At 44.0% G+C, this 17525-nt stretch overlaps 1 protein-coding gene across 3 annotated transcripts in view; it reads left to right on the forward strand.

The window, feature by feature from the left end:
• ODR4 (odr-4 GPCR localization factor homolog) overlaps positions 1 to 17525 on the forward strand; it is a 56687-nt gene that overhangs the window by 26371 nt on the left and 12791 nt on the right. For all 3 annotated transcript variants that reach the window (XM_030207478.1, XM_030207477.1, XM_030207480.1), the window contains 4 exons: positions 4745 to 4813; positions 13024 to 13152; positions 14551 to 14638; positions 17309 to 17494. In XM_030207478.1, the coding sequence (XP_030063338.1) occupies positions 4745 to 4813; positions 13024 to 13152; positions 14551 to 14638; positions 17309 to 17494 (472 nt within the window). The remainder of the gene's footprint in view (positions 1 to 4744; positions 4814 to 13023; positions 13153 to 14550; positions 14639 to 17308; positions 17495 to 17525) is intronic.

Genomic DNA, 17525 nt, shown 5'->3' on the forward strand with positions numbered 1-17525 from the left:
CTGATTTAGCATGGCGCTATTTGAAAAGAATGTTCCTACCATTGAATTCCCATCTCAAAGGCCGATCAGGCAGATTGCTTTTATTTGAAATAATAAGATATAATAATGTCTTCCTTGATTTAATACATGTTCTAATACATAATATTTTTTTTTCATAAAATAAAAGTAAACATAAATGAAGAAAACAGTCGAACAGAGAAAATACTTATGGAGGACTGACAAATGTTAAACTGTTAACGTTATTCACTCTATATACTTGAATAATATTTAATAATAAACTTATATTCCATCTTTTCAATTTTAACAAAATATGCAAATCAGATTTCATTAAAAAATATATAGATGTACAGTCTGTGATTAACATACTAAAATTAAAAAATAATAAAACTATACTAGCATAAAATATTTGGCAAACGCCAAATAAATACCGTATTCTTTCTAATAATAGCCAGAGATCCAGTCATTGGGGGGGGGGGGGGGGGGGGGGGAGGTAGAGTGGAGGAGAGCAATGCTGATTACCGTGGAGGAGAGAAATGGTGCCTCCATTAATACACAAAATAATTCAAACAACCCTGTTCAGCTTGCTGACGTGCATTTGACCACTGCACAAAACCAAATAAAGTGCAGAAAAACAGCACAAATGAGAGAGAGAGAGAAAAAGCAAAAAAAAGAGAGAAAAAGGCAAGGAGTGAAGCCTCAAAGCTAAATACCCCCTCCAAGAGATGTGTAGACAGACCTTGATTTTGGGTAGGGCCTGAGCCCAAAATAGGGAGGGCACATTTTGCCCTTCCTCCCCACTGCTCTCCACCCACACTGCAGCCCTACATACCTGGGCTGGCAGGGGTCCCCAAGCCCCGCCATCAGAAGCCTTCCTGCGCTGATACTTGACACCACACTGCCTGCTCTGCTTTCCCACAAGCATACACGCAAGGGAGGGGGGGAAGAAAGACAGGCAGGACAGTGGCTAATATCACTACACAAAAGCTTCTTGCCAGCCCAAATTGGGGGGGGGGGGGAGCAGGTCCCCCAGGCCTCCCCCGTGGCTACGCCACCACTCCAAGACCAAGTGTTAACAACAGGGACTACAGTAGAAACTAGATCACTGCCCACTACCTGTCACTAACACAGAATGTGGCACAGGTGAAGAAAAAAGCCAAATGGCATTAAATAAAAAAACTCTATAAGAAGATTCTCTGGAGAATCTTCTTATAGAATTTTCTGGCGAATTAATGTTTCCGTGCCCCACAATTGTTGTGTTTTAGTGGATTGAAAAAAAACTCCACCTCAAAAATGTGAAGTCACAGTATGTCAACAAAGAAAGTCACTGAAAGCCAGTGTGAGTACAAAAAAACAAACAATGGTACCGGAAGGAATGGTCTAAAACAAACTGGTACCTGGATAACTACCCAGGTAAAGATAGGACAGCCTTCCTGTTTATCTGGTTAGTTACCTGTTTAGCAAACTGAATATTGTTGCTAAGTGGGTAATTCCCGGCCCCTGGACTTGGCCCCTGGACCTCCTTGGCGCTGACCAGATTTTCCACAGCACTATCAGGATGTAACCCAGTAAGCGGGACTTATCCGGATAAAACTGCTCCTGCTTGGATACGTCCTGCTGAATATTAGGTCCTGTGTTTCAAATTTATGTGTGGCCTGTCCTTGATAGTATTTTCTGACAAAGATACATTTCCTTAGCATCCTTCCAGACTGGTCCAGATGCTTGAATGTACATACTCCTATCAGCACATGGAGGCTGAGAACTGCTGACTTCAGAGTGATCCTATAAATAGTGTCCAGCAGATGATAGATGTGGGTAAGCCTGTGCTGTCTTGACTAGTTCAGTTAGGCTGGTTAACTGGAGAGCTCCACTTGGGGCCCTTGGGTCAACACCAGAGCAATTTGGAAAAAATGAAAAACAACCAAGAGAGAGAGAACTTGGGATCTCCTGTTTGAACAGTAAGGGCAGGGGTCCTTGTGACCCAGCTTGTGGCCGGAGGTGCTACACCTAGGTGGCCAGGCCTCCCTTCCTTCTTGTTCTTCCATTAGGGGCCGGTTGAGGAATTGTGTGTGTTTGAGCTTCCCCACGGGGTGGGGGAGGGGAGAAGGGGGAGTGGGAGCCAAGAATTCCTATTTGGAAGTAACCAGTAACACACAACCAAAAAAGAAAAGAAACATGAAAGCAAAGGAAAACCAGAGTGTGCATCGCTGAGCAAGGGAGCCTTTGGCAGCTGCTACTTCAGTTGTCTGTCTTTGCTTCTGTGCCGTCCTTTAGGCATCCGACAGAGGGAGGAGGGGGTGCTCCATGGCCCTGTCAGGAGAAGGCTTAGGTGTTCATGTAGATGGCAAAGGCTGGAAGGGGGGTGTTACCTCAGTGGATGGGCACCAGTTTTTCTAAGCATATTTTGTAAAGGCAACATATGCCCCTATATGCCTACAGGTAGTGGATGCTTCCAAGAAGCAGTCAGAAGTCAGAGTTTCTACCAGAGGTGGACCCAGATTACCATACATCAGTGAGTTCTTACGGTCATGAAGGGTACACCGTGGAGTTAACACAGCCTTTGCCAGACAATTTCCTGGAGTCTCCCTGCTGATCCATACTAAACACACCGGCGATCAAGGTCCATCTGCAAAGGATATTACAACTACAGCCCTGTAGTACCCATCTCTCTAAAGGAATGAGTTACGGGAAAATAATTTACTTCATGGTCCACCAAAAGGAAGGCACCTTTTAGCCAATACTAGGTGAACAAGTCTCTCTGGTTTTGAATGGAAACATTGAAGTCTGTTATCGTGGTGGTCAAGTGGGGAGAATTCCTGACATCCTTGGACTTTATGAATACTTATCTCCACATCCCTATTTGATAGGAGCATCAACAGTTCCTCCATTTTGCTGTTTTATGACAGCAATTTCAGTTTTGTGCTCTGCTGTTCAGTCTAGGAATGTCACCTTGGACCTTTTGCAAGGTGATGATATTGGTGATGGAGGCCTTGTGCAAAGAAGGAATCTTGGTACATCCTTACATGAAAGATTGGCTGATCCAAGCAAAATCCTTTCAAGAAGGTGAGTGAGTCACCTCTTGTGTGGTACACTTCCTGAAGCACATAGGCTGGGTGATCAATCCAGCAAAAACCAAACTGGCTTCATAGAATATCTGGAAGACCATTTTGATCATTGGCAGGGGTGAACGCTCCTTCTAAAGACAAGCATGCAGAAGTTGCAAGTGCAGGTCCGAAATCTCACTGGTAGGAGTCTGCCAATTTAGGATTACTTTCAGATATTAGGCTTCATGGCAGTGATGCTTGAGATAATCCAGTGGGCCAGAGCACACATGCAGCCTTTCTAGGAATCTCTTCTGTGTTGGTGGTCTCCATAGGCTCAGGAATTGGATGTGAGGCTTCCTCTTCAAGGGGAGGCAAGGAGGAGTCTAACATGGTGACTTCAGAGTTCCAGCCTTGCCAAAGGCATGAATCTGAAACCTGTAGAATGGACAGTGGTAACTGGGGAAGAGGTATGAGAGAGAGACTGAGTGAAGGCTCAGAAAGAGGTTTATGACACAGAGAGAGACTGGAGAGGAGGTTGAGAGAGAGAAAGACTGGGTGAGGACTGGGAAGGATTTATGAGAGAGAGAGATGCATGAGGATGGGGATTGCTGGAATCCTGCAGAACCTATGGGATTCCTGTGGGTATGAAAAAAGTTGCCACAGGATTCCCACAGTGATGGAACAAGTTGGCGTGGAATTCCTGCGTAAGTGTATTCAGAATCTCTGGTGAGTCCAGAATGAGGCTTGGCATGCATTGAAAGAAGCAATTGGAGACCCAGACTGGCTGAATAATGAATTCCATTGAAAAACCACAGGAGGCTGTTGGGGTTGGAAGGAAACAGAGGGCTGCAAGCAAGTAAATAATAGTATCAACTCCTGCGGGTATGGGTGGGGACGGAGGAGATTAATTGTGGGGATGGGTAGGGATGGAGTGGGAATGGGTTAGATTCCATTGGGGCTGAGCGAGGATGGGTGAAATTTCTGTCCCCATGCAACTCACTGTTCTGGAGAGAACCCAGGCCATTGTAATATGTGAAACAGAGGCAGTTGCCCCTTTTGTTTCACCAATCAAGGTGGTGCTGTCACTTAGCTTACAGCTTGCTTTGGGAAAGGAGACTGCTGGCTTTTGACACTAATTTGCAGAGGCTCCTTAAGGGACTGATTTACGCCCAGCACATCCATCCCCTTCCTGAATGCCTCCCATTCCACAGAGCATCCACCCACATCCCAAAGACACTACCAATGCCACCACCTTTCACAGGGTATTTTTAGGAGCAGTCTAAAGATATTAACTCTCAGTCTCCATCTTCTGGTATAAGTGTGTAGACTGGTCTAGAGAGACTAAAGGAAAGAATATTAGCAGGTAAGACCTAATTTCTCCTCACCCTGCGATGACATCAAATGGTGAGTACCTGCTTGTTACTATGCTTTTGAAAATCATTGTGAACTCCCAGGAGAGAAGTGCTTTGCTCTCAATCCATATTGCCTGGTAACATCCAATTCTGCAAATATTTGAGTGGAAATGTAACCTTAGGCCAATCACATTAAGTCTTTTCCACTTTGAAATTTTGTTTCATCCCAGCAGGAAGCATTAGTTGTAATCCCATTATGCAGGTAGCTCCTAGTTTGGCTGGTAGTTGTATAATTCTGTGTATAATATTATTTCATTTGATTCATATTGGATTTTATTTTCACTTCTTTAGAAGAAAGCTTCAAGGGGCACGAGTCAGCCTGGTACCCAGACCTTTAACGTCAAAGTCCTTTTGCCATTAGTAAGTACAAGATAGTTTCTCAGTAATGGTTCAGTGGTTCCAGTAATGTGTTTAACTGCTTAGGGGGATAATTTTACAGAAGGCCACCTATGTTACTTCAAAATAGGCGCTAGTTTTTCTAAGTATATTTTATAAAGTTAGCATAGGCCCCTATGTGCCTTTATAAAATAGACATCCAGTAACACCTACATACTTATTGTATAGAAGCAGGCACACTTTTTCAATGTGCCTAATTTTTTTGCACATATATGCTACTGTACACTTTATAAAAGGGGAGGGGAATTTGGATTTAACTCATACCTTTTTCAGTTGTAGTTCAAGGTGAGTTTCATTCAAGAACAATATTTTTTCCCCTGTCCCTAGAGAGCTTACAATCTACAGTATGTTTGTACCTGAAGCAATGGAGGGTTAAGTGACTTGCCTGAGGTCACAAAGACCAGTAGTGGAATTTGAACTGGATTTTCTTGGTTCTCAGCTTGCTGCTCTAACCATTAGTCATTCACTCCTTTGCACGTGTAGAACAGGCTTTCCATACAGAAAACCTGTATAAAAATTACCCCCCTAGTGCACAAATCTGCTTTAGCTTCCAAAAATGGGAGCTAACTTGTTCTGCCCTGTTATTTGATATGCCACAAGATTTTCACATTTTGAGTCTTGATATTTTTCTCTCAATTTATAGAAGGAGATAGATTAAAGAACATGGAGGCACTTGAATGTTTATGGATAGTCCTGCCTTGCAATCCATACGTTTCAGCTCATTTGAGTTCTCTCAGGTTATAGGACAACAAATATCTAGTCATAATGAATGGTAATTTTTAGATGGATTTCCCATGAGCAAGTAGGTGTTCAGTCTTGGAAAATCCCTATTTGAAAATTCCTTTCCTCCTCTTCCTGTCAAGAAAAAGGGGTAGAGCTGAGGACAAGCCAGGGTAGGATAATTGATATGTGAATGGATTTAATTCTGATTTAAAAAAAAAAAAAATTCACCATTGCACTGGCTGCCCTACATTTTAGTAACATAGTAAACGATGGCAGATAAAGACCAGCATGGTCCATCCAGTCAGCTCAGAAAGGTGGCCAGGTTTGCATGTTCAGCTCTGTCTAGGGACCCCCCCCCCCCCCCCCCCCCACACACACACACACACACAGATTCACATGCACACCTTTGTTAGGGTTATATGTGCTGCCCTGTGCAGGTTACCCCCCCCCCCCCCCCCTTTTATACTGTCTCTTTTATTATGATTATTTTATTTATGAGTCATTTTTGTTTTGAGTGGAAATATGATCTATACTTTTATTCCATCCTCTTGCCATAAAGAGATCCTTTTGGTTTATCCCACAGTTTTTCAACTTCTGTCACCGTTTTTCTTCTGCACCACTTCCCATGGAAGAGCATTCCAGGCATCCACCACGCTCTCTGTGTAAAGATATTTCTCCGAGGACAAGCAGGCCATATCCTCACGTGTGGGGAATGCTTGTTAGTGTATTACAGCTTTAGAACAGCACGTGCATTCCAACTGTTCATGCAAGAGTGCGGAACCTGCAGTCTTCTTCCATCTGCCTTGAGGAAAGGATGCACTGTTTCGTGGCTTCCTTTCAGCAGCGATTTCTTTTTTTTTGTGCCTTCCCTGTGGGATTTTTCTCCCACTTTTTTCTTCTTTTTCCCCATTTGGGTTTTCTTTTTGTTTCCCTTATAGTTTTAGTGCCATTTTTCCCCAATAAGTTTCCTTTCTTTTTTCGTGCTCGGTAGGCCTTCTTAGGCCTGAACTCCAGTCAAGGTTTATTTTTCCTTTTTTCATGGTGCTTAGCCCCTTTATAAAGTTACCATTGAGTCTTGATTTGTCCATGTAAGTTTTTCCTTCCATTTCATCGAAGGTTTCCAGTGGCTTTAAGTGCTGGGCCTGGTGCAGTAGGACCTTGTCTGGCGCAGACACCCATTCTTGGTGTCTTCAGTATTTGGGGCCTGAACATACCCCCCTAACTGTATTCTTTGTCTTTGTATGTCGAAAAGAACACAACTTGCCAGAGAGGCTCAGAGAGAGAATTTTTGGAGCCCAGCCTGAATCATCAACGTCAGCATCTTTATTGGCATCAAGCCTTGCACTGGCGTCAGGTATGTCAGTCACCATGGCTGCGAGACCCTTGACAGACACGGAGTGAGCATACATCGAATGGGTCTCCACCTGCCTCGATGCTGGCTGCTGTGCAGCACCTTTGGGACCGATCAGCATCAGACACAACACCAAGACGACATAGGGATTCAACGTCGTCTTCGTCAGAACCGAGGACTGTCGATGACTGGCATAGGGCAAAGGCCAAGAAGCATTGGTATCGATTTCCCTCGATGCATGGTGTTGGAAGCTCTGGGGCACAGAGGGATTCGGTCCCCAAGAAGCTTTGGTGCCGGGAGGACTGCTCCCCCTTCATATAGGAGGTGCTGATGCGTAGGTCTCCAAGCAGCCAGGATCAGACATATGTTTTGACCCTGGCAGTTCAGCAGCCTTTCTCCGAACCAATGCCCCAGCCTTTCCCGACGGCCTCTCTCGATGAGTGCATCCAGACCATGGTCCATGAGTACTTGGCAGGAATTTGCTGCCCTGCAAGGCCCTCAGCCTGCGGTGGCAGTTACTTACCAGTTTCGGCAGCTGCCCTTGTGGGCATCCCTTTGACGTTGGTGTAGGAAGCTTCTCCAGAGATTACTTTGGAGCCTACACCTTGACACCCCTCTCGAGGTTGTGGTCCCTCTGTGTTGAGGCAGGCTCGGTGTCAGCTGTCCCATGAGGAGTTCTTTGCAGACACCGATGAGGAGTGCTCATGGGAGTCTGATGAGAATCCATGGTACTCGAAGAGGAGGCCTATGGTATCCCATCTGACCCCTCCCCTCCAGAGGAAAGCAGGAAGTCTCCACCTGAGTGCCTTTTCTTCCCCAGTTTTGTCAGAGAAATGGCGTCTGAGATTGGCAGTCGCCATGTGCTGGGGGGAATAACCTTTTTTGGAGAGAAGTTGGAGGAGGTTGCTGACCTCATTAGGAAACACACTGAGACCATTGATTCTCTCTCTCCCGCTGGGTACCTTCTGCACTCTCCTCCTTGTCCAGGAGGTTTCTGGGCAAATTGAAGAGGGGTCCCTACTACTCGTAGAGGCGTAGGTACGCTCCTTCTTCTTGCCAGCCTCAGCAGGCTCAGACCCAGCACACTCGTTCTCCTTAAAAGCATGCACCAAGGCCCAGCCAACTCCCCAGTAAAAACGGGATGAGTTTTTGACTGGATCCAGCAGAGCTTCACACCCCAGCGTGCTTGGTCAGCTCAGGAAACGGATCTTCAGATCAACCTCCTGGAGCTACAGGCAATCTGGAACGCTCTAAAGGCTTTCAGAGATCGGACAATCAGGTTACAATGTAGTACACCAACAAGCAGGGAGGTACGATATCATACCCGCTGTGGCAGAAAGCCTCCCAGATATGCCACTGGGCTGTCCAGAACAGGATAGTTATCAGGGCCACATACCTGGTGGGCAAATCCAACACTCTGGCCAACAGATTGAGCAGGGTCATGCAATCACACGAATGGCCACTCAGTGCGAGTGTTACCCAAAAGATCTTATGAGAGTGAGGCACCCCCTCGGTGGATCTCTTTTCCACTCCACAGAACCACAAAGTCCAACAGTATTGTTCCAGGGTCAGGGCACGCGACAGATTAGCGTTGGATGCCTTCCTCCTCCATTAGAGGAATGGTCTTCTGTATTCATATCCTCCCATTCCTCTCGTGGGGAAGACTTTGCTGAAACTCAAGCAAGACCAAGGAACCAGGATTCTGATTTTTCTCCGAGGACAAGCAGGCTGAATAGTATCACTGATGGGTCGTCGTCCGCGATGGCCCAGGAGACCGGAGATTAAAAAGCTTAAAAGTTCTAGAAGAAGCACGATGCGCGTGGGGACAACGCACCGCGCATGCGCGAGTGACTTCCCACCCGCGACGCCCGCGCGCTTCTCTCAGTTTTCTTTTTTCCGCGATCGAGAGAGTTGGATTTTTCCTGTGCTCTTCGTTTGCCCAGGAGACTGTGAGTCGCGTTTACGCGTTTTTCTTTTTCTTATTTTGTTCCTTCGATCTTCTAATTAAAATTTTTTTTTAAAAAAGTTACTAGTTCCTTTAGTTTTTTTCTTATTTTTTTCCCTTTTTCAAGTTTCCTTTCTTTTTCGCTTGCAGCAGCTCAACCACGTTTCCTTTTCCCTTTTGTGCCTTTTTTCAGTGGGCACCATCGAGTCCTTTGACTTCGCGGACGCTATTTTTCCGTCCATGTCCTCGAGGCCTCCCAGCGGCTTCAAGCGCTGTTCTCGCTGTAACCGGGCCATCTCGTGTACTGACCCTCATGCGTGGTGTATCCAGTGCCTCGGGCCCGATCACCTTCCAACTGTTTGCAAGTTGTGTAAGTTAATGAAGAAAAGGACCCAGGTGGCTTGAGAGGCTCAGCGCGAGAAGCTTTTCTCAGATCGGCCCGGTGCATTGGCATCGGTACCGAGGGCATCGACGTCGAGAGATAAGGTAATGGCTGCCGAAAGACCTTTTACAGCTGGGAGCAGTGAGGCATCAAGCGAGTCTCCGCCCGTCTCGAGACCTCCTGCTATACAGGTCCCCCAGGACCGCCCTTCATCGGACCCAGCCCCGAGGAGGCGTGAGGATTCCACGTCCTCATCGGTACCGAGGAGTGTCGATGACGGGCATCGAGCAAAGGCTACAGGAGATTTAGAGGATGTCATTCATCTTTCCACCGATTTTTGCAATTCCCTACAATGGTGGACCATTCTCACCAATCTGACCTTGGGACGTCCATTCCAAATTCCTCAGCCACAAAAAGTGCTGACGACGGATGCATCCCTCCTGGGGTGGGGAGCTCATGTAGATGGGCTGCACACTCAAGGAATCAGGTCTTCAGATCAACCTTCTGGAGTTACGAGCGATCTGGAATGCTCTAAAGACTTTGAGACCGGCTGTCCAATCAAATTATCCAAATTCAGACAGACAATCAGGTTGCAATGTATTACACCAACTGACGCTTCACATCCACCTGTTCCACTCCACTCATTATTTTATAAACCTCAGCCGTCTCTTCTCCAAGCTGAAAAGCCCTAGCCTCCTTAGTCTTTCTTCATAGGGAAGTCGTCCCATCCCCATTATCATTTTAGTCGCCCTTCGCTGCACCTTTTCCAGTTCTACTATATCTTTCTTGAGATGCGGCAACCAGAATTGAAGACAATACTCAAGGTGTGGTCGCACCATGGAGCGATACAACGGCATTATAACATCCTCACACCTGTTTTCCATACCTTTCCTAATAATACCCAACATTCTATTCGCTTTCCTAGCTGCAGCAGCACACTGAGCAGAAGGTTTCAGCGTGTTATCGACGACGACACCCAGATCCCTTTCTTGGTCCGTAACTCCTAATGTGGAACCTTGCATGACGTTGCTATAATTTGGGTTCTTTTTTCCCCACATGCATCACCTTGCACTTGCTCACATTAAACGTCATCTGCCATTTAGCCGTCCAGTCTCCCAGTCTCGTAAGGTCCTTCTGTAATTTTTCACAATCCTGTCGCGAGTTAATGACTTTGAAAAACTTTGTGTCATCAGCAAATTTAATTACCTCTCTAGTTACTCCCATCTCTAAATCATTTATAAATATATTAAAAAGCAGTGGTCCTAGCACAGACCCCTGAGGAACCCCACTAACTACCCTTCTCCATTGTGAATACTGCCCATTTAACCCCACTCTCTGTTTCCTATCCTTCAACCAGTTTTTAATCCACAATAGGACATTTCCTCCTATCCCATGACCCTCCAATTTCCTCTGTAGCCTTTCATGAGGTACCTTGTCAAACGCCTTTTGAAAATCCGGATACACGATATCAACCGGCTCCCCTTTGTCCATATGTTTGTTTTCTCCTTAAAAGAATTGAAGTAAATTGGTCAGGCAAGATTTCCCCACACAAAAGCCGTGCTGACTTGGTCTCAGTAATCCCTGTCCTTGGATGTGCTCTGTAATTTTGTTTTTGATAATAGCCTCTACCATTTTCCCCGGCACCGACGTCAGACTCACCAGTCTATAATTTCACGGATCTCCCCTGGAACCTGTTATACTGCCAAATGATCCAAAGATATCATGGCAGTGTACAAATAGAAATAAAATAACGGAACATGAAGATAAAAATATCCACTTAACAGTTGAAGACAAACATGAAAAACAAATACAAGTGAGAAAGTAAAGGGAAAGGTGAGCATAGAACAGAATAGTTAAAACCTATAACATAATAAGGATAGAAAAAGAGGAAAGAGAGAGCTAAGAATAGAAGATAGTGTCATGAATTAGGCCCTTGTTTTCCTCCTTTCTGTGAATGTCAATGTGAAAATATAGAAAAAGCCAGAGATTTTCAACAGTTTAATAGCCAAAAGTATAGCAGTTTAACAACAGACTGTAGTTCAGGAAGGCAAGAGACAGTGCAGGACGGTAAAAGACAGAAGCCCTATCCTCTTTCAAGGAAAGCTGGGCAGAGATTTAGAAACATATTTTAATTTCCTTTTTTTCTCCTATAGTATATGTCCAACAAACTCTCAACAACTAAGCAATATAGGTAAAGATAGGAGACAAAAAAAAAATCTAAAAGCAAAAACCACAGCCAAACAGTGGAAAAAAGTAGCCAGAAATTACTTGAGACTGTGATTGATTGTCATTACTGCTATCTCCTCTGGTAGGCTGTTACAGCAAACCTGCTAGAATTCAGCATGTTTAAGATAGGAGAGAGGAACAGAAATGCATATGCTCTTTTACCCAGAATTTTAGAGGGCCTCAAGGGGGCAGCCAAGCCAGTTTGCAGTTTTGTATGGCTTTGGTAAGTGAAGATGGTGAGATAAATTAGTGCAGAGTGGTGGTAGGATTTGATATGTTTCAGATATTATAGGAGGGGTTGGGAAAGTGGAGAGAGAGGATTGTCATGTCATTTATCAAGGACTACATGACTTCTTATCTGCACTCCTCACCTACCAGGAAAAAATGATTTGGAGCAAAATCCTATAGTCAGTCAAGCTTGTATGGCTGACCCCTGAGAAATTTCCTTAAAGTAGAACTTAGTGGTAGTGAAAGGGAAGGGTGAAGACTAGCATAAGAATAATTCAAACGTCCTGCTGGTGGTTGAAATGACTATTGTCTTCCAACTGTTTCTATGCTCATATACTCAATGGGGTAGGACAGCCATTGTAGATTCAGCTATTCTGTTATACTGGTGTTATTTGTCATACTGTGCCTTTCAGGCAAGTCTCAAATGGTAACCTAATACAAAAAAACACAAGCTTCAGCTAACTTTTCTATATATAAACAGTGCTCAAAATACACTTTTGGAGAAAAGCCCTCAGAAACCGACGGCAATCTTGCCGAAGGTTTTAAACACAATTACGTAATGAATTTTCACATGTAAAGCGTTCAGTTTCTATCACTGGGCATAAAAACTCTAAAGGAAAAACTAGTGTTGTTTTCTAGTTTTAAATCTTAATGTTCACTTCTTATAATAGCATTAGCAGGATAGTGCTGGAATCAGAGAATCAAGATAAGTTTTGATTTTCTATTGAAATATATTTTTTGCTGAGAAGACTATTGCCCTTTAATGCTATTATAAGAAGTGAACATTAAGATTTAAAACTAGAAAACAACACTACTTTTTCATTTGGAGTTTTTATGCCTAGTGATAGAAACTGAACGCTTTACATGTGAAAATTCATTACGTAATTGCGTTTAAAAACTTCGGCAAGATTGCCGTCGGTTTCTGAGGGCTTTTCTCCAAAAGTGTATTTTGAGCACTGTTTATATATAGAAAAGTTAGCTGAAGCTTGTGTTTTTTTTGTATTCGGTTACCTTTTTAGCTCCAGCATATACTGCAATTTATCATTTTTTGCTCTAAGTCTCAAATGGTACCAGTTGAAAAACTAATGCACAAAGCTGGTATGTTGGATCTGGGCAACCAATATATTCTGAATAACAGCTCCTTATTGCACAGTAAAATTGTCACCTGTAGATGGTGCCAGAATACTACCATGTAATTGAATAAAAACACAGCTCTCTGCTTTGAGTTCTGATTCATGCAAATTGGAAATAGTTTTGGGACTGTTCATGTGGCTAGTGGAGCAACTTGGGAGGTTATTTTCATTGTCTCTTTTTTTCAGCCACAGCGCCCTAATGATAGATGTACAGCTACTGTCCAGGTCTGCAAAGGCTCAATAAACGTTAGAGGTGTGGTGAAATGCCGAGCTTATGTCCACAGTAACAAGCCCAAGGTGAAAGATGCCATCCAGGTAACTGAAACTGTGATTAGCTCCTGAGGAGCATTATTCTACTTTTCTTTCTTCTTTAGTATTTCTCAAAAATCTTTGGCCACGAATAATAAGATTTCAGTTTATTGATTTACAATCACTTTTCCAGTGAGCTGCCCAGTAAATAAAAGCCTCGGCTGGCAGGCGTTGCAAATCAGTTCACTAAAAGGCAGTGATTAAATAATACAGAACATCAAAATTACATTCAAAATCAAATTAGCAGTGAGAAGAAACCAAAAAGAAAAATTTTCCCACATTACCTGCAGGCATTGCTTGCAGATTTTATTAGTTGGGATTGTATTCCCCAAGGCAGTGCTATACAGAATTCTCCAGACAGGTTTTGCAGTACTCTTGTTTATGTGTAGAATGGCATTTCATCATGTGCATGGATGCAAATGCATGCAACTCTGACGTCGATACATGATTTTTACAAATACCACAGTCCAGCATTTCATTGAGCTCATCTTACCCCTCAGCTCCTACCCTTCAGCAAACCCAGAAAAAGTTGCAGGTCTGTATACTCACAGTAAAGAGGAGGAAAAGACTTAAAATCATCACTTGCGCTGGCTGCAGAAGAACAAGCTAACTATTTACTCCTCCTCAGACCTAGCATTAAAATCCCAGCATTAGAAAACCCTGCGCTAAGCACTTCTCTGCATTTGTACTGAATAGCTAATAGTTTCATTACCATGAGATGTAAATGTGCAGTGTGCTGATGTCTACCTGAGGCTTTGTGCACAGTTAGCTCATGTGCAATACTTATTTCTAAAAGGGCACCCACAAAATAGTGCACAGAAGCCAAACTAACCTTTGTGCAAAGCCTAGCGTTTTTTTTTTTTTACTGCATCGGCCTCTCGGGGGGCAGAAGACCTAACTCGGAGATCAAACTAGGGCTCTTCTGCATGGCCCTGAGCCACTGGACTGGACCACCAGTTGCTTTGTAAGATACTGAATAGTGAAACTGAATAGAAGAAGCATTCTTTGGTGCTTTGTAGCAATTTTTTTAACTTGATTTTTAACTACGAAGAGTTCCTGAACACTTTAGTATTTTTCTGAATATGTGGTACTTCAGTCGTATGCTCTGAGAAAAAATCTCCTCCACCTTAATTAAACTGGAATAGGGGTCCATTAAGATCCCTTAAAGAACGACATCCTGCCCTGATCTTCCATCACTTCATGTTCATCACCTCTTGAGATCGCTCCAGCCAGCATTCCAAACATGCCAGCATGAGGAAGTCCTTCTTTGATATTATTATAGATGACTAGCATTGTAACTCATGATCTTTCCAGTGCTTCTTTCTGCTCTATCCTCATATCTAGGATGCAAAGGGCTGTGGGCTTTTTTGGTTCTCACTTGTTTCCTTCTGTGTATTTCCACAGGCTTTGAAGAGGGATATACTAAACACTGTATCAGACCGCTGTGAAATACTTTTGGAGGATCTGATCCTAAATGGGGCACCTGACGATGGTATGATTTTAAACCTACAGTAGTATTGAGACATATGTAGTCTGTTGCAGAGGAAATCCTGCAGTGGCCAAACCAGCACTGAAGAGCAGATCTAGGAGGCTGGATTGCGGCATGGCCATTCTGAAGGCAGAACTGGAGGAAAAGGAGCAGTGGTGGTGATAGACTTTGGTGGTGTGGCAAGTGATGGATTGCGTAAATGAATTAACAGCTGTTTCTGTTTATCGCAAGGCTTTCCAGACTGATGAAGGGTAGAACAGGGCCTCTCTCTGTGATGAGCTGTGAGAACAAAGACCCTAATATGGGGGATGTGAGCAATGAAGAGCAGGATGTGTAGACATGAATCTTGTTCTTAAACTTACAGCGAGTATAGGAGCCATCCACAGACATGCCAAGTCACAAACATTTGGCATGTGACACGCATCCGGACCCCTTCTCCAGTTCACACACATAACCGATCACTCCCATGGTCTGGGAAACTTGCTTGAGGCTGTCGCCTGTAGCGCTGAACAGACTCTGCTTCTGGCCAATGTACAGCCTTTCTTCTGACGCTCCCACCTCCTCTGGCAATATTTCTGATTTCTGGAGGCAGGAGTGGCAAAATAAAGACCCCATGTTGGCCCGAAGCAGCTTCTGTTCAGCGCTATTGGCGGTGGCCTTAAGCGAGTTTGGCAGACCGCAGGAGCCAGGAAAGTCAGAGATGCCAGCCAGGCCACTGGGGAGCAAGGGGAGGAAAGGGAGAAAGTGTCGGGGAGGTGAGTGGAAGACATGCCAGGATGATGTGGGGGAGGGAGAGAGAAAGAGATGCCAGAATGGTGGGGAAAGAAGGAAGAGGGAGATGTATTGGACCTCCAAAGGGGAACCGGAAGAGGAGTGAAGGAAGATAGGAAAACTTGCTGGACCCTTGAGAAGGGGGCAGAAGGAGGGAACAGAGGGAGAGATAATGGCCTGCTGGCGGACAGGAAGAGGAAGAGATGCTGACATGTTGGGGTGCCGTCATAGGGACACAGGTTATGTTGGACAATGTAAGAATAGGGACACAGAGGGGGGAGATGCTCAACATAGGGGCAAGGACACAGGGGTGATGCTGGGTAGGGTGGATAGGGATGGATGGTGAGCGTGAAGAGAAAAGAAGTGCCAAATGGACAAGGAGACCCTGACAAGATAGTTAAGAGAAGACGGAGAAAAGCAGAGACTGGGACCAACACGATTAGAAAAGTAAAATTATCAAACAAAGGTAGGAATTTTTTTTATTTTCTACTAATTAGAATATGTCAGTTTTTGGAATATATATATATATGCTAGAGCTGGTTTAAAACATGGCAGGGGCTCGTGAGAGAAATCTTACTCATTGGCTTTAAATCTCCAGCATTGGTGTGGTAAATCTCCAGCTTTGGGTGGGCCACCCTTGGCGTCTTTGCAGCCAGGAATTTCAGCAGAACTAATTAGATCAGCTTCATGGCTCAGGCCATGGAGTTTCTGGAAAGAGTCTCCAGTCTGGAACTGCTGAGTACATTGCAGAGGTATACTCCGGCCTGGGGAGGAAGGAAGGCCTCTGCCATCATGAGAGCATTACAGAGGGGTTAAAGTTCAAGGAGATCCCTCCTCCAGCTCTCAGCCAGTGAGGGACGCCAGTATTGTCCAGCCAGACCATCTGCAGTGACAGGAGAGTGCTAAAATGTGAGAGTAAAAAAAAGCTGAACTATTGAACTCTAATAAAAGTGACATCTGTTGCCTACATGGAAATCTGCTCATTGGAGGTTTGAATTCTCTTTTAGAGTTCTCATATTTAAACAGTTTATTTTTACATTTTGTTTTATACCAAGTTTGGGGAGTTGAGGCAAGCAGCCATGCTTTTGGACAACAAATCTTAATGCATATTTTACTATTCGGCCAAATATAAACAATGAAAAATATTATTTGGCTAAATACAATTACCAAATAAGAATAATGGGCATTGAGCTTTAACACAACAAATAATAAACGAAGCAACGTGAAATGGATCAAGTGTTTATTTCGGTAGGATTTAGCACAGTAGAGCCCTGGATTATTTGTATTCAAATTTAAATTACTATTTAGCCAAATACGAATAATGTATCCGGGGCACTATTCAGGGCCAAATCGAATCAAATACAAATATTTGGTACAGACCTACTTTTAAACACAGGAAATAAACCTCCTGCTGGGAAAAGAACAGTGTAAATCACTCCTGGATATATTTTCAGTGCTGTGGAAATCTCTGGGAGGATGAGCAGAAATGAAGGTCGCAGTGGTGTTCTTTCACTGCACCCTCTTTCCAGGCTGCTGCTCAGTGGCTAGCAGGGTAGAGCAAGAGGTATTTGTGCCCTTGCAGTTTTTAGTCTTTCCTTTTGGTGGCGTAGGTACTCTGTCACTGAGGATTACTTTGCTGTTTGTGCTTGTTAAGTAAAGGTTGGCGATTTAGCTATTAAACCCAGTGCAATCTACCATGCTATCCCCTGGAGAGATATATACACACTGTGCTGTGTAAAACATCTGCTTCATACCCTCTATATTAAGATTTACAGTCAGTGCTACTGTTTTGGTACTTGAGGGAGGTGCTTATGTGTATATGTTGTGCTGTATTATGTTCATTTGTGGAATGAAATCTCTATTTAATATCTTGACTCTGCCTCTGACATATTTGCCTTCTAGATTCTAATAGACCCTGCCATGCATTGCCTCAAAGAGTCTTCACCCCATTGGCTGGATCCTATGTCATGCTGTGCGATTATATGCTTGGGAATGAGAGTGTCAGAGAAATTCAGGAGCATATACTGGAGATGCTGGATCAAAATGTGCCAACAGAAGATTTTGAAATTTCAGAGGAGATAAATACAGGTAAAACACAAATTCTAAGACAGAAATAAAC

This window comes from Microcaecilia unicolor, chromosome 6 (genome assembly GCF_901765095.1).
Source record: "Microcaecilia unicolor chromosome 6, aMicUni1.1, whole genome shotgun sequence".
Lineage (NCBI taxonomy): Eukaryota > Metazoa > Chordata > Amphibia > Gymnophiona > Siphonopidae > Microcaecilia > Microcaecilia unicolor.